The sequence below is a fragment of the Arachis ipaensis genome, chromosome B04 (assembly GCF_000816755.2).
Source record: "Arachis ipaensis cultivar K30076 chromosome B04, Araip1.1, whole genome shotgun sequence".
NCBI classification, from domain to species: Eukaryota; Viridiplantae; Streptophyta; class Magnoliopsida; order Fabales; family Fabaceae; genus Arachis; species Arachis ipaensis.
In genome coordinates this window covers 402,131-423,727 of record NC_029788.2, presented here as the reverse complement: position 1 = coordinate 423,727, position 21,597 = coordinate 402,131, and the positions used below count along the sequence as shown (strand labels likewise).

At 36.8% G+C, this 21,597-nt stretch overlaps 3 protein-coding genes and 1 non-coding gene across 5 annotated transcripts; 2 read left to right on the top strand and 2 right to left on the bottom strand.

Moving 5' to 3' along the window:
- On the top strand, nt 1,842-4,589 carry LOC107638396 (serine/threonine-protein kinase RIPK). The gene is made up of 5 exons (XM_016341648.2): nt 1,842-2,461; nt 2,555-2,690; nt 2,786-2,922; nt 3,266-3,910; nt 4,204-4,589. Exons 1-4 carry the CDS (start codon nt 2,033-2,035, stop codon nt 3,872-3,874), a joined length of 1,311 nt encoding a protein of 436 aa, XP_016197134.1. The 5' UTR covers nt 1,842-2,032; the 3' UTR covers nt 3,875-3,910; nt 4,204-4,589.
- TRNAS-GCU lies at nt 11,521-11,602 on the bottom strand. Its single transcript has one exon. It is a non-coding gene; the product is annotated as a tRNA-Ser (tRNA).
- LOC107638398 (subtilisin-like protease SBT1.8) lies at nt 13,602-16,588 on the top strand. Its single transcript, XM_016341649.2, has 2 exons — nt 13,602-15,521; nt 15,598-16,588. The coding sequence occupies exons 1-2, from the start codon at nt 13,892-13,894 to the stop codon at nt 16,272-16,274; spliced, it is 2,307 nt and encodes a 768-aa protein (XP_016197135.1). The 5' UTR covers nt 13,602-13,891; the 3' UTR covers nt 16,275-16,588.
- Nucleotides 17,112-20,163, bottom strand: LOC107637504 (guanine nucleotide-binding protein subunit gamma 3-like). Of its 2 annotated transcripts, none has more exons than XM_021120284.1 (5): nt 18,888-20,163; nt 18,753-18,805; nt 18,629-18,673; nt 18,478-18,525; nt 17,112-17,942 (listed from the first exon to the last, which is right to left on the bottom strand). In XM_021120284.1, the coding sequence occupies exons 1-5, from the start codon at nt 19,020-19,022 to the stop codon at nt 17,405-17,407; spliced, it is 819 nt and encodes a 272-aa protein (XP_020975943.1). In that variant the 5' UTR covers nt 19,023-20,163; the 3' UTR covers nt 17,112-17,404. The 2 variants fall into 2 exon arrangements, with proteins under 2 accessions (XP_020975943.1, XP_016196398.1); XM_016340912.2 differs by having other exon boundaries at nt 18,478-18,522.

Here is a 21,597-nt window from a genome sequence, read left to right as displayed (position 1 = left end):
ACTAAATTAAATCCTCTTCATAATAACAAATAATATTAATAATTAATATACTACAATCCAATCATGCGGCGGATCCCAACTACCTTCCCCGCCGCCGCACGGCGATGACTCATTTGACTCACACTCCTTCCTTCCCTCTCAAACCACATAGCATATGTAACCGACTTAATTCAATTCTACACAGCTGATTAGAATTATCTTTGATTTTTTTTAAAGGATAAGTTGGTTAAAATTAATTTCATAAATTCAGGTGGATCCATTAAAATCAAGCATCCTATTTATTACTTGCTGTCAACTTTTGTGGATTATGGTGTTTAACTTTTCTTCCGCACTATGTTCTATTTCTACTAACTACATACCAAACAATTTCTCAAATTATGTTTCACTTATACGAGGTGGTCACGAAATTAAAGATTCCGCTTGCTATGTATGTGGAGATGTTCCAAAAAAAAAAAGAGTAACTTGAATAATCTAAGTTTTTTATAAAAGGGCAATTGGCCATTAACGTGTTGCATAAATAATTCCTCCTTGTTTAAGTAATATTTTTCATCCAAACCACCTAACTCATTAGTTAAAACAATAATTAGTATTAAAATATAACACATGATTTTTTTTGTAAAAAATTAACGTAACTAAACATAAACTAATAATTAATAGTTCGTTGCCGTTGAACCGCAGGCATATAATTCAAGTTTCCAACTACTATGATTTTTTTTTTTATTTTATGTTGCTGTTTAATAAACATTGATGTTTTCTCTTGTATGTATATAGTGGAACGTAGAAACTAGAAACAAATTAAATTAAAATTTTCTATAAACTATAATCTAACAATGTTGCAAGAACATCGACTTTGCTTATTGTTCCATTTCTCTGTATCTGAAAGAAGAAACAAATTAAATCATGTTCACACATTGCTTGATCGAAGAGTCGCTCACTTAATCGTACTACGTCATCTGTCTGTCCCTTTGCTAGCTGCCATATATAGTGATGAAATAGATAATAAAAAAAAAGGGAGTTTTAGATAACAAAAAAAATATTGTGTTTAGAAAATACATATACACCGCACAAAGGCTAAAAAAATTTGGATATGGAAGTATGATGAGTGTTATGCCTTAACGTGATAATTTTTGGTGTTTTATAAAACTATGGAAGGTACACAATTTAAAAAATTAAAAAATTTTGGAGTCCGATTTGTGTACTCCAAATTTTTTAAATTTTTAAACACAAATCGAACGGTCCGATTTCTGTATAATAGATCATAATTTAAATCATCCCACATTTTAAAAAAATACTACAGTAGATCATAATTTAAAAAAACTCCACTGTTAATCCAATATTAAAAATAAAAATGTGCCGGAAAAAAAGGATGGCGGCGGCGTAAAGGCAATAAAAAATTTAGTTGAGATGGAGTTCTATTTTGCTATGATTTTTACATAATTATGGAATTTTTTTTTGAAACAAGATTGACTGAAAATATGAGTTGTTGTTAGAAGAAAATATATTTTTTTTTCTGGCAAAAATAAAATTGTAAGATTCATTTATTTACTTACAATTTATTATGTAGTATATTCCACTGTTGTAATAGCTTTTTAAAGCGCCACTTATATTATAGCATTTGAGTGTTATGAAATGAAAGCTAAGGAAACATTCCGGAAGATGGCATTCCTACTAAGAAGGTCCTTTAATGGGAGAAAGTCAAGGAGGGGTAGACATGTCATTTTACCTAAACCCAACATCTTAGACTTGAGAATAAGATATACTCGGTTCCCCATTAATCCAATTATTTAAATCACTTTCAAAGGGTTTGCCAAACACCACAACCACCGCACCCCCCTATAAATAAAGAAATGGCACATAGAAGAAGAATAATTCCATTGCGTACAGGAGCTACACAAATCAAAGAGAAAAATTCAACACAACCAACAAGTTCTGCTGCCTAAACACTTTGTAATTTGTATCTATATATGTCACCAATTCTCTAAGGTTCCTCAAGAAAAAACAAACATTATTATTCTTTAATTCTTTTGGTTAGATGAAGATGACATTGAGTTCCTTGTTCCTGAGTTGTTACAAGGGTGGTGATCATTCTGATTACCCACCACAGTCTCCTAAGAAATCAAACAACAAAGTGGTGGCAACCAAGGGTCATAGTAGCGGTACTAGTACTACTAGGAGCGGTTCTAACAGAGTTTCGGTTACCGATTTGAGTTTTCCAAGCGCTACCACGCTCTCTGAGGAGATCTCCATATCTCTAGCAGGGACCAACCTTTATGTGTTCACACTCGCCGAACTCAAGATCATTACTCAGAGCTTCTCATCAAGTAACTTTCTTGGTGAAGGAGGCTTCGGACCTGTCCACAAAGGCTTCATTGATGATAAGGTAAGGCCTGGTCTTAAGGCTCAGCCTGTTGCTGTTAAGCTTTTGGATTTGGATGGAACTCAGGGCCACAAGGAGTGGTTGGTAAGTCAAGTCCCTTAGCTTCTTCTTTTGATTCATTCTGGTTTGTTTAGTAGTTAATTAAACCTTACAATTGTTTGTTCTGGTTTATGATAGACTGAAGTTGTGTTTCTGGGTCAACTGAGTCACCCGCACCTTGTGAATTTGATTGGATACTGCTGTGAAGAGGAACATAGGCTTCTGGTGTATGAGTATTTACCACGAGGCAGCTTAGAGAATCAACTCTTTAGAAGTAAGTTGTTGGGTTAATTAGTTACTGTTTAATTTGTTTGACTATAATAATGTATTTAATATGCTAATGTGTGTTGTGTTTTAATGAAATTGCAGGATACTCTGCGTCATTGCCATGGTCAACAAGAATGAAGATTGCTGTTGGAGCAGCCAAAGGTCTATCCTTTCTTCATGAACAAAAGAAGCCAGTAATCTATAGAGATTTCAAGGCTTCAAACATCTTGTTAGACTCTGTGAGTGTCACAATAGCATTATTATTATTATTGTTGTTGTTATTGAATTAACTTTCTTCAGAAGTCTATAAAAAAGTTTAAGAATAAATTACCATTTGTACTCATAAAAAATATAGACGCTGACAAATGTATCCATATAAGAATAAAACAACAATTGTAACCACGGAAGATGACCTTCGTGTGCCAAGAGTACTCAGACGTTAGTTATGTAATTGGTCTGTTAGCATACTCTTGACACACAAAAGTCATCTTCTGTGATTACAATTGTCGTCTTTCGTGGATACAAATGGTAATTTATTCAAAGTTTAAAATTGAAAACTGATGATATGATAATGATGATCAGGATTACAATGCAAAGCTATCAGATTTCGGGTTGGCAAAAGACGGGCCTGAAGGAGATGACACACACGTGTCAACACGAGTGATGGGGACACAAGGATATGCAGCACCGGAATACGTGATGACAGGTCACTTGACAGCAATGAGTGACGTGTACAGCTTCGGAGTGGTGCTGTTGGAGATGCTGACAGGAAGAAGATCAGTGGACAAGGGGCGTCCATCAAGAGAACAGAATCTGGTGGAATGGGCGAGGCCTGCACTCAACGATTCAAGGAAGCTGGGGAGGATCATGGATCCAAGGCTGGAGGGACAGTACTCTGAGATGGGTGCAAAGAAAGCAGCAGCCTTGGCTTACCAGTGCCTCAGCCATAGGCCTAGGAACCGTCCTTCTATGCCCGCCGTGGTTAAGATCCTTGAGCCACTCCAGGACTATGATGATGTCCCCATTGGACCCTTTGTTTACACTGTTCCAAATCATGATGATACCAACACTACCACAGATGCTCAAACTCCCAAGGAGCGGAAGAGAACTCACCATCGTAGGCATCCTCTCAAGTCGCCAAAGTCTTCACCAGATTCACACAATCACAATGCCGATGACAAATCCAATTAATTAATTCAGCTCCAATATTATACTGTAAAATGTAAAGGGTAACGGAAATGTTTGGTAACAAAAGAAAATCAGCTAAAAAATAGCCAAAATTTGGCTTATTTAGCATTCATTAATTATTGCGATAATTAATGAAGGCTAAATAAGGCAAGTTCTTGCTGTTTTTTTTGTCTACCTAACATTACTTGGTAATGTTAGAGAGAAAAAAAAAAACAGTCATAACTTACTTTATTTAGCATTCATTAATTGTCCCAATCAATGAATACTAAATAAGGTAATTTATAGTTGTTTTTGGCTGATTTTTTTTTTTGTTATCAAACATTTTCGAAATGTAAATAATACATACATATATAGTTAAGTAATTTTATGGTCACTGTAATGAGCCTTCAAGCCAAAAGGAAAGCAAAAATTAAAGGAGAGATTATTATTATTAAATTAGAGTGTAATGGGGGCGTTTTGAAATTTTGAAGTAGGAGAAGAGAAGAGAGACTAGTTCAGCAATTGGACAATTATTTACCAACTACGATTTGTTGTGTTTGAATGAGTGAATGAAGTTGAAAACATATCTTCAAAGAAAACGAGTACAGCTAGATTACATATATAGCTGACCGGTTTGACCGGAACACATACATGTGAATAATATACACAACAATTTGCCAATCAGATCATACCCCACTGCTGGACAGCACTAACACCTGCCCCTCCTATATAATTATTAATTTTTTTTTCTACTTTTGTATTCTTATGCCATATACATACACTTCAATTAGTACATGAATTAAATAATGAACACGATTCAACTCGTCAACTTATTAACTTGCTAGCTATCTAGCTATATATCTTGGTTTTTGATAAATTATTATTCATGCAAATGAAATTCCTTATAGTAATAATTTATTCCAGCCATGCTCAATCAATCAAATAAAATCATAGGTAATTGACGATAGTATCTTTGTATCGTGTACTGCTAGGCCGAGTGTTATTAATTTAAATATTGACTTGATATGTTTAACAAGCTTCATTATTTAACTAATTTATTGAACGCTGTCTTTACTGTAAAATTTATAGTAAAAATTGTTACATAATTTAATAAATTTAATTAAATTTTTATTTTATAATTTTTTTATTATTAGTTTTACATAAAAATAATTGAATGTGAATTTTTATTATCTAACTAATTTATTGAAAGAGTTGTGTCGGTTGAGACTTGGGAGTATTATGAAGAGACAAAATAATGGGAGAATCTTTAATTTCAATAAGGTTTAATTGCCATCATGTAAGGCAGTAAGACTCTGATTAACCGAGCGAATTATTAGTAGGAAAAAGTATAGGTAGATTATGAAAATACTAAATAATATGAATAATAAAAATATTGGATATTTAATTTATTAGATAAGCAAATATTTCTGTAATATTATATAGTGTGAACAAGAAGAGGGTTTGTAGATGAGAAAGATATATACATACATTATACATATGCTCCCATCATATTATGTGGTCCTCATAGTCATAGAGAGTAGCAATAATAGATACAAGAAGATGAAACCGTGCATGTCTGAGTGACCGTGTGATGCGCAAAAGCCTGGAATTCATCAATTTAAATATTTAATAAATTTTAGACACAATGAATAATAATATAATATCATCAATTAGCCCCTCGTCCCTAGCTACCACAAGAATTTATGCGGATATTTTCCAAAATGGAAGACAATATTATACTAATATGAAAATTAGTAGCCGTTGTAGTTGACAAATTAACAAGGGCTGTCTCTGCAATTCTGTGGGTTTCGAGAATAATATTTTATTTTATTTTATTTTATCCACTTGGGTAATTCTCTATTCTTATTTCTTAAATACGACAAATTAAACGCTTGGGTGATTGTCAAAGATAGATATTTGTAGAATGACATAATCATTATTACCTACCACAAATATTTAAATTTGATTAAGAGGCCAAGCCAGCTAATTAACCAGAGACCAATTCCTTGGAAAATTATACAATATAAATAATGTACACAATACTTTTTACTACTTCATATTAAATATATCTTGAGAGCGCTCATGCAATGCTCCAGTAAGCCAAGAAATATGTTGGCGGTGGTGGCTGCTGTGATTTTTTGGTTTCAGTGAATTTTGAGTTACTGTGGTGGCTGCTATGCTTGAATTTGTTGGTAAAACTATATATATATTTATGCCACTATAGTTCTGATATAGATCTAGAATTTGTTCTCTCTGCACGCATATTATTGTTGCATTAGTGGCTTTCTAGCTAGCTAGTCATGATTTTATGGTTGACTTTTGTTAATTTTTAATCGTCTTTTTGTTGATCACATTTTTATTGTATTGAGTATTGACATGTATTAATTTATGATCGTAGCGAAGCAACTACCAATTTTAAAAGATTGTGTGTTAGTTGCTGTGTTATTTACTAGGTGGCTTAATTAATAATTATATTGGATGTTGGTTGATCACTCTGTTCTGATATCAAACATACCCTTGAGGTTGAGGGATTGATGTCTTACTTTATTCAAAACTAATCCAAACGTGACTCTTATCATCAAATTAAAGGAATCAGCGGCCTTCTTGAATCTTGACACTGCAGAGATTATAGTTGCCAGCCAGTTGTCATAAGTGATAATAATATAATAATGAGTAATACTATACATCTAAGTCTTTTTATAAACTAAGTTGAACAATAAAATTTAGAATAATACTAGTTATAATTGATTTTTGTTATGTTAGATCAATTTAATTAAACTTAGTTTAACAAAAAAAATTTAAATGTATAGTATTATTCTAATATAATATTCACAAATTCACTCAAGTGCAAGGGGAAAAAAAGGAGGTATTGGGGGCGCATTATTATTAATCCGGTGCATGATCATCATATCTAACATTAGATATATATTAAGTTCAACATCAAATTAACATGTGTATGATAATGTTTTTCTGGCGGAAAACATGTCTTAAAGCAAACCAATTATAAATTAGCATAGCAGTAAATTAAAGGAGTGGAAAAGGAGTTGGGATCTGTATATGTAGGCGCACATAATCAATCAAACAACAATATGTAAGTCAATAATAATGATGAAACTAAGGTTCATATTCAACCATCTTATATATCCCCCACCGCCACACATATCATTATCATGATTTAACTCATTGCTTTCTTATATATTAACTCGTTACATGATTGGGTTATGCCAGGTTTCTTGTTGTTACATAGGAGATTTTAATAAAATAGTACATGTGGAGAAAAGATAAAGTACTGTTATTTTATCTCGGTCTATGGATAACTTCAAGAATTGAATACAAGATATGCACTTAGTGGATTTGTCACTCACTGATCGTAAGTTCACATAGTTTCAGAGGCGTTTTTACAGTCGTATAGATAAAGCTCTGGTTAGCTTAGAGTGGCTAGAAGAGTTTTACGAGACCCGGTTACGAGGTGGACCTAGAGACTTATCAGATCATTGTCTTATTTTAGTGGAAGACAAGAAGTTGAGGGAAGGTCCAAGGCTATTCCGAAGCCTAGATTCTTGGTTTAGACATGAAGGCTTTCTCAGAATGGTGAGGGATAAGTGGAGAGGATTGGGGGAGATACAGTTCACGGATAAATCGAAGGCTTTGACGACTCCGATAAGGAGGTGGCACAAGGCCAACTTTGGTGACATGGACAAGAAGATTACAAAGTTTGAGGAATAAATTAAAAAGTAGTGTATGATGGAACGATGGAGGTTAGAAGAAAGGCGCTAGTTACTTGTTGTGAGAGGTGGTATATGAGAAAAGAAGTTCACTGGAAACAGATGTCTCGGTCTAGGCAAGCGAAGGATATGGACAAAAATACAAGATACTTTCACAATATAGATTCAGCAAGAAGGAAGAATAATAGGATTGATACACTATTAATCAACAGCAGACTGGTCAGGAATCAAGCTAGAATAAAAATTGCAATTACAGAGTTATATAAGGATTTATATCACCAGAAAGATTCTCCGATGGTGGGATTCAGGGACGGTCTGGTAGGTAGGATAGACCAGGAAGATTCTATGAATTTGGAGACGCTGCCATCGGCTGAGGAGATCAGAGAGGTTGTATGGGATTGCGAGTCTTCTAAGGCACCAGGCTGTGATGGATACAACATGAATTTAATTAGAGTAAAGTATCGTTTTTGTCCCCAACGTTTGGGGTAAGTCCTATTTGTGTTCCTAACGTTTAAATCGTCCTATTTGTATCCTTAACGTTTATAAAAGTGATTCAATGTTATCCTACTATCAATTATACTAATAAATCAGATTATATTTTTCAATTATTCTCACTTGAATGTATTCATTCTCAATTAGGTCTCACTTGGATGTGGTTGATTTTAATATTTTACCCACTATTTGTGTTTAGATTCACTTATGTCCTTAGAAAAGTGAATTATGTAAATGTTGTAGGAATTAGTTTCAACATTTGATGAGCTCTTTTTCGGAGTAGATCATCGATTCTATCCCAAACATTTATATTCTAACTTCAAGAAGAGATTTTTAAAACTCAAATTAAAGCGCTCATGATGTGTAACTGACGGCAGGATAACATTGAATCACTTTTACAAACGTTAAGGATACAAATAGGACGATTTAAACGTTAGGGACACAAATAGAATTTACCCCAAACGTTGGGGACAAAAACGATACTTTACTCATTTAATTAAGAGGTGTTGGGGCGAGATTGGATCTGAATTCACGGCAGCTGTGATGTGATTCTTTCAGATATCCAGGTTACCGGCTAATTCCAATGTCACCTGGGTAGCGCTGGCACCGAAGTTCATTGGTGCAAGGGAGATTAAGGACCTACGACCTATTAGTATGGTTGGGTGTGTATACAAGGTTATTTCCAAGGTACTAATTAGGAGGATGAGATCTATGATACCAGAGTTAGTAGGGGAGACTCAGAGCGCATTTGTAAAGGGAAGGAAAATACATAATGGGGCACTTATCGCGAGTGAAACTGTAAATTGGCTTAAACTGAGAAAAAAAGAGGCTGCAATAATCAAGATTGATTTTCAAAAAGCATATGATAGAGTCAAGTGGAGCTTTGTGGACACAGTAATGCAAAATGTGGGGTTTGGACATAGATGGAGATCGTGGGTTATGGAATGTGTGGCCACAACATCTATGTTGGTTTTGGTAAATGGTTTGCCGACTAAGCCGTTCAAAATGGAAAGAGGGCTTAGACAAGGTGACCCACTTTCTCCTTTCTTGTTTGTCCTGGTTGTGGATGTGCTGCATGGAATGGTTGGAGAGGCAGTGAGGAACGGCCGCATATCACCTTTGTTGGTTAGGAGAGATAGTATAGAGTTCTCACATCTACAGTTTGCTGATGATACAATTCTGTTTTGTCCACCAGAAGAGGAGACTATCAAGAATTACAAGCGACTCCTGAGATGCTTTGAGTTGATGTCAGGGTTCAGTATCAATTTTGATAAGTCGAGCTTGATTCCAATAAATTGTGACGAACAATGGATCCAGCGTATGTGCCGCTTGTTGGGTTGTAAGCGTGATTCCCTTCCAGTTAAATACCTTGGAATCCTCTTAGGAGCAAATCCGAGGTTGGTGAAGACCTGGAAGCCTATAATAGACAAAGTGGAGGAAAAGCTCAGCCTGTGGAAAGCTAAAGTACTGAACAAAGCTGGAAAATTAGTGCTGATCAAATCAGTTTTAAATAGTTTGCCAGTGTATTATTTGAGTTTGTTCAAGATGTCGAAAGCTGTTGCTGAGAAACTGATTTCACTGCAGAGAAGGTTCCTGTGGAGTAAGGAGGATGGTAGTAATGGGATGGCATTAGTAAGATGGAAAGTGGTGTAGGCTCCAAAGAAACTTGGTGGGTTGGGAGTGGGAGATGTTATGATTCATAACACAGCTATGTTGTTTAAGTGGTGGTGGCGATTTGCGAAGGAAGAGTGCCCGTTGTGGAAGAAAGTGGTATGCTCCTCCAATAATCTAAATCCTAATGAGCTTCTCTCAACTCAAGTGCTACCTACTAGAGGCGGGCCCTGGAAGGATATATGCCAGATGCAGATAATGAATCAACATATAAGGGAGAAGATGATTACTGGCTTATCTATGGAGATTGGTGATGGGCCACGTACTTGGTTTTAGGAGGATGTTTGGTTACTTGGTGGACCTTTGAAGGATCGGCTCCCCAGGCTTTTCTCTATTTCAAACCAATGTGGATTTGTTATAGGGGATTGCGGGTTCTGGAACGGGTTAGATCGGATTTAGAACTTCCAATGGCGGAGAGAGCTCTTTCAATGGGAGCTGGAACTTCCGAGTCAATTACATGAGGCATTGAGACCTGTGAAACTAGTAAATAACAAAAACGATAGAGTGATGTAGAAATATGATAGACAAGGTGTTTATTCAACTAACTCATTTGTGCAGGTTTTGCAGTAGGAAATTATCCCAGAAGAGGTTACCAGCTACAGCTTCACTAAGACTATCTTAAAAGGTTTAGTGCCACCAAGAGTGGAATTGTTTACTTGGTTCGTCTTGATAGGGAGGGTGAATACAAAAGAAAGGCTAAGCCGGTTTAGAATTATCAGTAAGGAAGATAATGTATGTGTTTTATGTAATAACGATGTGGAGCATGTCCACCACTTGTTTCTAAGCTGTGATTTTGTTTGGCAGGTGTAGAGTGCTTGGATATCGATGCTATGCCAACAGTGGTCCTTTCTGGATTCGATGAAAGAACATTTCCTATGTTGGACTGAGGAACCAAGGAGAAAGGTGGATCAAGAACAACGATTAAGGTGCTTCTGCGCAATCGTTTGGAACATCTGGCTAGAAAAAAATAGAAGAATATTTCAGAATAAAAGCAAAGATGTGGAAGAAATAATCAATATGACGGTGGTGAGCTTCAACGAGTGGAAAGGTGTGGATCCCGTTAGTTGTTGATAACTATGCCGGAAATGACATGAGGTCTCTTTTTGTGATGTCATGTACTTTCTCTAAGTGATTATTGTATTTTCTGACTCTGTTTACTCCACTGTATTATGTTAAACTCCTTGCTTCAAAAAAAAAAAAAAACTCATTGCTTTCATATGCATTCTTTGAGCTTTAAATAGTTTATCAAAGGTAAGTATGTGTATTACACAATAATTATTGTGATTTCTTATTAGTTGCATGTGTTAGGCCGAAATCATTCTGGACGTAGAATATAATAAAAATCCTGATATCTCCTGCTGCTTTTGCACTAGAGAGGCTACATATATCTTTAACTGCAACACAAACAAAAGATGGTCCATTATTTCCCGTGCTTTTGCCAAAAATTTAGTGTAAGTAACTAACTCAACCCTTCCTATGAGTAAAAATTAAACAAACAGAAGAAAAATATAGAAATTTATATTTAAGAGACAAATATGTATGTCTTCATAAGAAATGATAAAGAATAACGACCTTAGATGCACATATTCGTGTGTGACTTGTAATTTACAAATTATGATCTGATGCTACGTTGAAGCTGATTGTATGATGAGGAGCCCAATGGGCCAAAGTCCCTATTGACTAATGATTTAGTTTGCAAAACAAGATCTCTTATTTTCACTTTGATTGCATTATTATATTAGCTGCAGATCAGAGGTTTGCGGGGCAAAATATAAAACACATCGTCGCCTGAGAGATTCGAACTCTCGCGGGGAAACCCCATGTACTTAGCAGGCACACGCCTTAACCACTCGGCCAAAGCGACTCTTGTTGAAGTTTCGAACATATTAATTTACAAGGTAACAAGATTCAAACCAAATTGAAACCATATATATAAAAGTAAGTTTAAGTTTACCTAAAAATTAGCATTAGCCATTAGGTATTAAAAAGAAACCCGTACTAGTTAGTACATCAGCAAATAAAAATGAATACACATTTTTGCTTGTTAAGTATCAACTTTCCTAGCTATGTATAATACTATGATTATGGTTATAATTATATAAATATTATGCTAAGAATAACATCATCTAATTGTTAGAATAAATACACACAGTATCATCTGTTTCACCAACCTTAGATGATACTCTAAATATACATATTCTTTTTCAAGAAATAATTAATTAATTACAAAGGTACTTGTTATTTAACCCTATTTTAGAGGAGTTGCAATTAATTAATATCATTTTTGCTTTTGATATTCATGGGCCATGTATCCATGCATGCATCTCTTTTATTCAGCTGAACCCGTGAATTTGTGTCAGACAAAGAACACGATGACGTTTTATAGATATTTTACACAAGGGGACAAACCACTGAATGGGGAGATTACAATGCAGTGAATCAGTGATGAGGTACCCAGGTTTTTTAATTACACATAATTCAAATGGATTTTCCCCCTTAAACTAAATCAATAAGGCACAAATACACATATAATATATAATATATAATACACATAAATACAAAGTTATGCAGTGTATGTCTGTATTGTGTATAGTTCATCAAAGTTGTGGAGGCACACGTGCAATGTGTAGCTTTATGAACCACTTTCAGGTTGATTTTCATTAACATATCCATACATATTATTTAGTAGTAGATGAATCACATGCCCGCAAATTAATGTTTTGAATTAAATAATTACAATTACCGATGGCTAAAATTAAAGGAGTATATCTATCTATCTATGCATGTGCAACCTCAGAAAGAGTCAAAAACAAATGCAGGCACGGAACATTCTGATTTGTACCAATACCTACCCTGCCTGATCCTATCCTTCATCAGTTGAAACGAAAGCACTTATTTTTGCATTTCTAACTTGTTATCTGCAAGAATTCCATTCCATGCAGATGACAGATATAATTTAATTTATGATTTTTCAAGTTCAATAAAATAAAATAAACACGGGAATTGAAGATAGTTTAAAACCAGATAAACTTTAATAATTTTTCTCACTATGCTTCCTTTTATTTTGATTTTAACCGCATGAATCTGTTACCAATAAGCCAATAATGGCACAGCTTTCTCTGATGAGGAATAAATTGTATGAAACCAAAACACTTGTTCGTTCATTCAGTCATAATTATATGACTGCTGCATAGTGCATCATACTGTGGTCTGTCATTTCTTTTTACTAAAATTCTTGCTTCCACCACAATCCATAGTGCTGTACTTCCTTTCGAATATACTATGATTAGATTTCTAAGAGATTTTCTTTTTTAGAAAAGAAATAACTCTCATCCAAACACTGTTGAGCTTATGAGTGGGGCAAATTAATAAAGCATGCACGTACAACAAAATATCTCCTTGTCTATCTTATAACTCCTGCTCCCGTTTTGTATTATTTTTTTATTACAGTTGCCAAGTCCGTGAATGGAGAGGACAAATTAAAAACCCAATATTCAATATTTTATCACCAGCAAGAGTGTTTTTATATTTAGTTTGGAATTTGGATCAATGAAGTGTTAAAAAACAAAAAGGTTTGCTTTAATTTCATCCATGCATATCATAACGATTGAAGGGTATAATATTCGGCAGGCATGAGCGTATCAAAAGAAGAGATTTGGTTGAACAACGATTTGCGCTAATAAAACATGGTCTTGCATCACCAAAGAATGGCTAAGATTGGTGGACCCTCAACCATGACGCGTTTACAGCTGTTTTTGTTTAACCCATGCATAGTGAAGACAAAAAATTACTCTGAATTCTGAAATCTATCCCATGCACTACAAAACCATATATTTTCACGCTAATTATGAAATTGATGTAAGAAGGAAATGCAATGCAACATATAATAATTTGGACTCTTTTGAGCGCTAGTCAAAGTGATGTCAAAGACATGGCTACTTATTAGCAAGTAGTTATAACTTATAAGTGTATGCAGTAGTTGCATGAGGCATCATTGCAATGCAGAGCAATTAAATCACACCACTACCTTACAAAATTAATAATAGAAAACTTAGCCCTCATTGGCTAAGCTGCTTGCATTGTATATATATATATATATGACTGGGGAGAAGTGAGTTAATTAGCAAGAAAAAAGCAACAAGGCAGGCAGGGCATGGCCTCAACGTGTTCCATCTCCATGGTTATGATAGCGATGATGCTACAATGTCTATTATGTGAAGCGATGGCCACCAGCACAAAGAAAACTTACATAGTTCACATGAAACACAAACATCACAACCCTTCCAAGCGAGACTGGTACACAGCAACACTTGAATATCATAACTCCCACTCCGATTCCCTGCTCTACTCATACGAAACCGCTTATAATGGCTTTGCCGCTTCCCTCAGCAAGGACCAGGCACAGTTACTACGCCGTTCCGATTCGGTGCTTGCGGTTTACGAGGACACACGCTACACCCTCCACACAACAAGGACACCGGAGTTCTTGGGCCTCCAGAAGGCTTCAAACTTGTGGGAAGGCCACACCATTCAGGATCTCGACCATGCTTCCAACGACATTATCATCGGAATCCTCGACACCGGGGTGTGGCCGGAGACAAACAGCTTCGACGATTCCGGCATGCCTCCGGTTCCCACAAGGTGGCGCGGACAATGCGAGCCAGCTCCGGATTTCGATCCTTCCCTATGTAACAGAAAGCTCATTGGCGCCAGGACTTTCTCCAAGGGCTACTTATTGTCCTCCGGTGGCGGTTACATGGTTAGGGAGAAGGACCAAGTGTCTCCACGCGACCGTGAAGGACATGGAACCCATACTGCTACTACTGCTGCAGGCTCCGCCGTCCCCAACGCCACTTTACTTGGTTACGCCACTGGAACGGCGCGTGGTATGGCACCACAGGCGCGCATCGCGGCGTACAAGGTCTGCTGGACAGGCGGCTGCTATGCCTCCGACATTCTCGCGGGGATTGATCAAGCGATCCAGGACGGCGTCGACGTGCTCTCGCTCTCTCTCGGAGGCTCCTCCACCGCCTACCACCGGGACACCATTGCCATTGGAACCTTCGCGGCGGTGCAGAAAGGAATCTTCGTGGCCTGCTCGGCAGGGAACAATGGTCCTCGTCAGGGATCTGTCGCCAATGTGGCTCCCTGGGTGATGACCGTCGGAGCCGGAACCCTAGATCGGGATTTCCCAGCTTATGTTAAAATCGGAAATGGAAAACGATTCAGCGGTGTTTCTCTTTACGGTGGAGAAGGTTTAGGAGACGAACCGGTCGGATTGGTTTATTTCACCGATAAATCCAATTCGTCGAGCAGCGTTTGCTTGCCCGGTTCGCTGGAACCGTCGCTTGTGCGAGGGAAGGTGGTGGTTTGCGACAGAGGGCTCAATGCGCGGGCGGAGAAGAGTGCGGTGGTGAGAGAAGCTGGAGGTGTGGGGATGATACTGGCGAACACGGCGGCGAGCGGCGAGGAAGTGGTGGCGGACAGCCATCTTGTACCGGCCGTAGCTGTGGGGAGAAGCGCGGGAGATGAGATCAGAGAGTACGCTTCGTTGGATCCTAATCCAACGGCTGTGCTTAGCTTCGGTGGAACTGTTCTGAACGTGAGGCCTTCGCCAGTTGTGGCCGCGTTCAGTTCCCGTGGGCCCAATGGAGTTACGCCTCAGATTCTTAAGCCCGATATTATTGGGCCTGGTGTTAACATTTTGGCGGGATGGTCCGAGGCTGTTGGCCCGTCTGGGTTAACGAAGGATACTCGCAAAACCCAATTCAATATCATGTCAGGTACTTACTAGTTAGTTAATTTTGATCACGTGAGATGTCATTATTATTATAATTTGACCTGGGAATTGAATTATAGGTACGTCAATGTCATGTCCACACATAAGCGGATTGGGTGCGTTGTTGAAAGCAGCCCATCCAGATTGGAGTCCAAGTGCCATCAAATCGGCACTCATGACAACTGCTTCTACACACGACAACACCAACTCCCCTTTTAAGGATGCTGCCGGAGGAGACTTTTCAACCCCCTGGGCTCATGGTGCCGGGTATGTGAACCCACAAAAGGCATTCTCTCCAGGGCTTGTGTACGACGCAACCACCGATGATTACGTTGCCTTCTTGTGCTCCTTGGACTACTATACGCCTGAGACTATACAGCTTATTGTTAAGAATCCCAACGTGAATTGTTCCGTGAGATTTGATGAGGCGGGGCAGTTGAACTACCCGTCGTTTTCGGTTGTGTTTGGGACCAAGAAGAGGGCTGTTGCGTACACTCGGACGTTGACCAATGTTGGGGCAGCAGGATCCGTGTATGATGTGGATGTTGATGGACCATCCGTCGTGGCAATAACGGTGAAGCCCACAAGGCTTGTGTTCGCCCAAGTTGGGGAAAAGCAATCTTACACGGTCACCTTTGTGTCCAACAAGAGTGCTGATGATTACTCGCTTCTTTCCAAATTCGGTAGCATTGTGTGGAGCAATCAAGTGCACCAAGTTAGGAGCCCAGTTGCTTTTGCATGGACTGATGATTCGTGAACTTAATTATTCCTTCTATACCCAGTACTAAAAAGCTAACGTAGCAAACACAGAGTCCTTGCTATATATGTATGTAATAATATTATGATGTTCAATATAATGCTCCAACGAGTATTATATGCAGCTTATTATGCCTGTTTTTGTTCCCTCATGCCTAGCTAGCTAGTTTCAGATTTTGTTTTAATTTTTAAAAATGCTGTGTGTGTGTGTGCAATGTGCATATATATTTAGCCACTTCACAAATATGGAAACATAGCAATGACAGTTCTGTGGTCTGAACACCACCCTCGTGTGTAATCACTGTTTTCATTGGATATTTTAGCATTCTAGTTCTAGTTCTACCGCAGTAGATCTCTATAATAGGCACACAAAAGGGGGTCATTTTCTGAGTGAAAACTTACTCTGAATTGAATTTCTAATTTCTATATTCTTTTTTCCGAAATGTCTCATTCCAAACGATCTAAAGCCAGATTGGCTTCAAATCTGCGTACTGAATGAATGAAAAGACATTTGCTGAGTTCTGTGTCATTGTCAGCAATGCAGAAAAAAAGTAGTTCACGCCCATCACATATTTTCCTGACTTCTTTTCCCGTTTGATCACTTCATTGATCATCAACTTTCTTGTAGGACCACCGAGATTAAAACTTGGTAGAAAATAAAAGATAATAGGACAAAAAAGAAATCGCTTTTACACTTCTCTTTTCGGAGATAAAAAGTAAAAACTCTTATATGCTTGTCAAAGTTTTCAAGAAGCTGCCACTGCCATTCCTTACCATAAGTGCCCAAAGAATCTCATTGGATTTGCTAATCAAAACACTCAAAATTAAGCAATAAAGCTGAACAAACCATCAAGCCATATTTCAACGGCCATTTTTATAAATTTATACTATTGCATCTTCCATTTCACATGCAACACTGAAAAATGCTGACAATAAAGGACCAAATTTATCTGGCCCACAAATTACAAAGCAGAGCTACTACATTTGCTTCAACTAACTATACAAATACTTCAAAATCTAACTTAGCTTATAACATTTTATAATAAAAAAACTCCTTTATATTTCCAAAATTTATACTCTAACTATATCATAATTGCAAATTGAGCAAGTAATATAATATAATTTGAAAATCTAACAACAGAAACAGCAGAAAGCACTTCTCCAAAAGGACTTTGTACAGCAGCAGCAAGGGTGTACCTTGGGACAACTGGGGCAAGAACAAGTGCAGGAGCATTTGCAACTGCAGCAAGAAGGGCAAGATGGACACTGAAAACTGCAACTGCTTGGGAGAATGCAGCAGTTTCCGAAGCCGCAGCTACCTTGGCAGCATTTTGATTGAGGACAAGAGCAACTGAAGCAGCTCCTCCTCCTCCATTTACAGCACTTTGATCTGGAACAAGAACAGCAGCTGCTCCATCTACAGCAACTTGATTTGGAAAATGAGCAGCAGTTACTCCCTTTACAGCAATTTGATGACGAAGTGGGACACAAGCAGCAGCACAGCCATTTTGGCAAGGAGCAATTGATGGAGGGAAGACAATTGCAGCTGCAGCTGCAGCAACTGCATGGCCTGCAGCAGTGGCAGCTTGGTAATTTCAGATGTACAGGTAAGCCTTCACAGCAGAAGCAGCAGCAGCAGATCCAAGACAAGTTTAAACATGGCAAACCACTGTACAGTGAAAAAAAATAAAAGTTACTCATATGTTCATTTTTCATGACAGTAAATAAATAAGCATACTTGGACAGAGGTTGCTCTAGCTTCATCAATAATTGAGCTTAACAACTAAGGCATAACGGAAACTAATAATGAACAAGGTAAACCTATTACTCTTCAAAATTAGGGATGGCTCAGAGTTTCAATCTTCAAAGCTAAACAACATTAACATATTACTCATCAAATAACCTTGATTGTCCTTACATGCTAGTAGCCTGTTTATCTTTATTATGCTTTTTATTATATAAAATATTCAGTGGAAAATGGACTACAAATATTGCACCAGACAGCAGGTATCAAGAAATGAAAAATTACTACTGAAAACTAATTTTATATGGCACACTAGCACTTTATGCATTATGTATTAAACCTTTTTTTTTCCAATAGCAACTAAATTTTCATGCGTGAAATGTATTTTAGGTGCATCTCCCACATTGGTATCTACACTCTAAGTAAGAAGATGAAGTAGTAGTAGTAGTAGTAGTAGTACCAGAGCCACTTCCAAAAGCGGCATGACTTGCGATTCTTCTTGCTTCTGCTTGAGAAAGAAAAAGAGAAACAAAAAAAAAGTATAAAAACGATGATGCCATTTTGAAAGTACGAAAGAAAGATTGTGGAGAAGTAATAAGAACATTGATTACGAAGGTAAGAGAGGATCAGAGTTGGCGACCACAAAATCAGCAACCCTGCAGATTAAAGTAAAGAAATTTGTTTAGCTCGAAGAGTTTGATAACGAAGGAAGTGGAGAAGAGAGAATGAACATACTCTTTGCAGCATGCTGAAGCTGGTTGAAGGGCTTCAACATTTTTCAACTCAACCTGACAGATGCAAAGATACTTGTGAATAAAGAGAAATGGTGCAGTGCAGATACATGAAAAGTGAAAAGAAAAAGAGAGAGACCTCGAGAAAAGTGATTTCTCTGTCCAGCATGTGAAGCCTGGCGGTGTCGCGGCGCTTGCCGTACAAGTCAGGGGGTGACTTGGGGGAAGGTGGTGGGAGAGAAGGAAGGGAGGAAGAAGAAGCAGCAGTGGCCATGGCTTGGAGTGGAGGGATGAAAGAAAAGGGAATAGGCACAAGTGAGTGAGCGCAGAGAAGAAGAAGAAGAAGAAGAAGAAAATAAGGTTAGGTTAGGTGCGAGTGAGTGAGAGTGGCAGGGTGCAGTAAATTGGGTCCTCTGACATCCCCATACATAATTATGAAACACCCAGAACAGAGCCACCACTAAATTATTTCTTTTTTGTTTATTTACAACAAAAATAGCTTCAATTTGAATTTCAACCACCATTTGCCTTTGCTTGAAACTGAGCCTCAAGCACCCCGGCAACAAAACCTGCAAACTAAGCTCTACTAATCCCTGCTTAGCGCTGCTTAATTACTTTTTGACAATTTCTTAACTTCCTGAGGCCGCACGTGACGTCAATGCAAGTTACAGTTACATATTGTGATTTTTCAAGTAAGACATTTTTATTTTCTATAGGCCCAATAAAAGAAATTAAAAAAGAAACGGAAGCCCGGTATAAGAAATCTTCTCCATTTGGGATCGTATTCCGTGCCCTGCGCTCAGCGATTCTGTTCCCTTCCGTGATCACATTTATTTAATGAATTCTGGTAGAGAAGTAATGGAGTATTTGTACAATGTGTACAATGGGCTATGTATTTGATTCAATATGAGTTAAAAAATGAACATTTAGGATAAAATACTACTAATTTCTCAAACACAATACATTTATACTATCCAGAATAACCATCCGGATATCACAAATAATAAACATCTGATAACCTACTGAATTGAACATTCCTAAACCGCGATTGCAGAAAATAATAATACAACACAACCTCTACATTGCATTCTATACATATGATTCACCATTTGATGATCTATTACTTAATTCTCAAGACTATTCTAGATAAATACAATGAGCTTAACAAAGAGATAATAAACTGAAAATTGTTACAACAATGAAATAGATAATAGCTCTTGAGGAACGTGTTAATCTCTTAAGCATGTGCCTACAAAAAATAATACTGATGCAGCTTCTGGATAATAGTTGATGAAAAGCACAAGCAGATCTGTTACATTTGCTTCAACTATACAATTTACAAATCGTTCAAAATCTAACTTACATTACAACATTCTAGCATAACATGCAAACTAGCAACAATAACAACAGAAAGGGCGTACCATTGGACAACTGGGTAAAGAGCAAGTGAAAGGAGCATTTGCAACTGCAGCAACATGGACACTCAAGAGTTGAAGGGAGGAGACCTCAAGAAAGGTGATTTTTCTCTGTGAAGCAGAAGCTGTGGACATAGCATGGCAGAGGCAGAGCATGCATATATTTTTAGGTTTGTGATGTAATAAACATTTTCCTTAACATTAACATACATGACATAAAACTTGTGTGGTCCAATCCAAGGTCGAGTTTGAGAATGTTGCACTATGCTTCTTCCACATTTACGATACCCATCCATCCATCCATCTACTCACCAGTCACCACAAAACGTGCTCCACTTTCCTCTCCCAATGCTTACACTTTTTTCAACGTTAACCGGATACACAAGAATCGAATATATGGTCTTTTCCTTTTTTTGGATAAAAGCCACAACTTAACCCACTTTATCTTTTTATATATGCTTTATTCCCTCTACTTAAAACCTTGGCTAAACAATAATCCCATATAAATATATTAATTAAAAATGAAACTAGAGGAAAATAATATTTTACCTTTTAATTTTATATACTCGAGAAATTTTGTTCACTTTTTTAAGAGTTATTTTTTTTTGTCAAAAAGAATCTCGCAGATGGTTAATTAGAAAACAAGTTGATAAAACTTGTGTGTAAAAGATTAGTGAGTGAAAATTAGATTAGTATGCCTCTTATTTGTATAATTCATCAACCATGTTAAATATACTAAAATTAATCATCACAAATGAATTGAAATATCCATATATTTATACACAAATATATAATGAATGATTTTAGTATATTTATTTGTATAAATTTTCATAATATATAAATGAGTAAATTTTGAGAAATTATAACCTTTATCAGTTAATAATTAAATTTTTATAATAAGCATATGATTTTAATAAGTGATTTTAATTAGTAGTTATATAAACATATATTTATATTCATACTAAATAAAATAAAAATCATACATAAATATAAAATTATATATAAAATATAAATATTAATTAAAGCACCAACTAAAATCACATATTCCTTGTCTCAGCTTCATTAAGTCTATGGCTCTCTCCCCAACTTTAACACACGTCGGCACACTCAAACTTATAACACAACACCGATCGACCGAACGATCCATCGTACCTACCCTCGTAAATCAATTCACGAAAAGTGAAGTTTGCGTTTTGGATATGTAAAATAACCGGGTTAGTAACCACCGTTAAGGTTTATGAATGGTTCAACAAAATTTCTGTTATTTACATACGTTTGAAAACTTTAAGGGATGTGGAGGAAGTTGGGGTAATAAATAAATGAACATGGAATTTAAACTATAGGTAATCGGGAAAAAAAATTTTTTTTAAGTTCAAACAACCTATTGGTTTCAATTGCTCCAATTTATTGTGTTGATTTACTTTTATCATATTG

Coding starts and splice junctions, on each gene's coding strand:
- LOC107638398 (XM_016341649.2), top strand. CDS start 13,892: ATGGCCTCAACGTGTTCCATCTCCATGGTTATGATAGCGATGATGCTA. Junction 15,522..15,597: donor CCAATTCAATATCATGTCAG/GTACTTACTAGT, acceptor ATTGAATTATAG/GTACGTCAATGTCATGTCCA.
- LOC107637504 (XM_021120284.1), bottom strand. CDS start 19,022: ATGGCCACTGCTGCTTCTTCTTCCTCCCTTCCTTCTCTCCCACCACCT. Junction 18,674..18,752: donor GCTTCAGCATGCTGCAAAGA/GTATGTTCATTC, acceptor TTTAATCTGCAG/GGTTGCTGATTTTGTGGTCG. Junction 17,943..18,477: donor CGCTTTTGGAAGTGGCTCTG/GTACTACTACTA, acceptor TTCACTGTACAG/TGGTTTGCCATGTTTAAACT.
- LOC107638396 (XM_016341648.2), top strand. CDS start 2,033: ATGAAGATGACATTGAGTTCCTTGTTCCTGAGTTGTTACAAGGGTGGT. Junction 2,691..2,785: donor AGAGAATCAACTCTTTAGAA/GTAAGTTGTTGG, acceptor ATGAAATTGCAG/GATACTCTGCGTCATTGCCA. Junction 2,923..3,265: donor CAAACATCTTGTTAGACTCT/GTGAGTGTCACA, acceptor AATGATGATCAG/GATTACAATGCAAAGCTATC.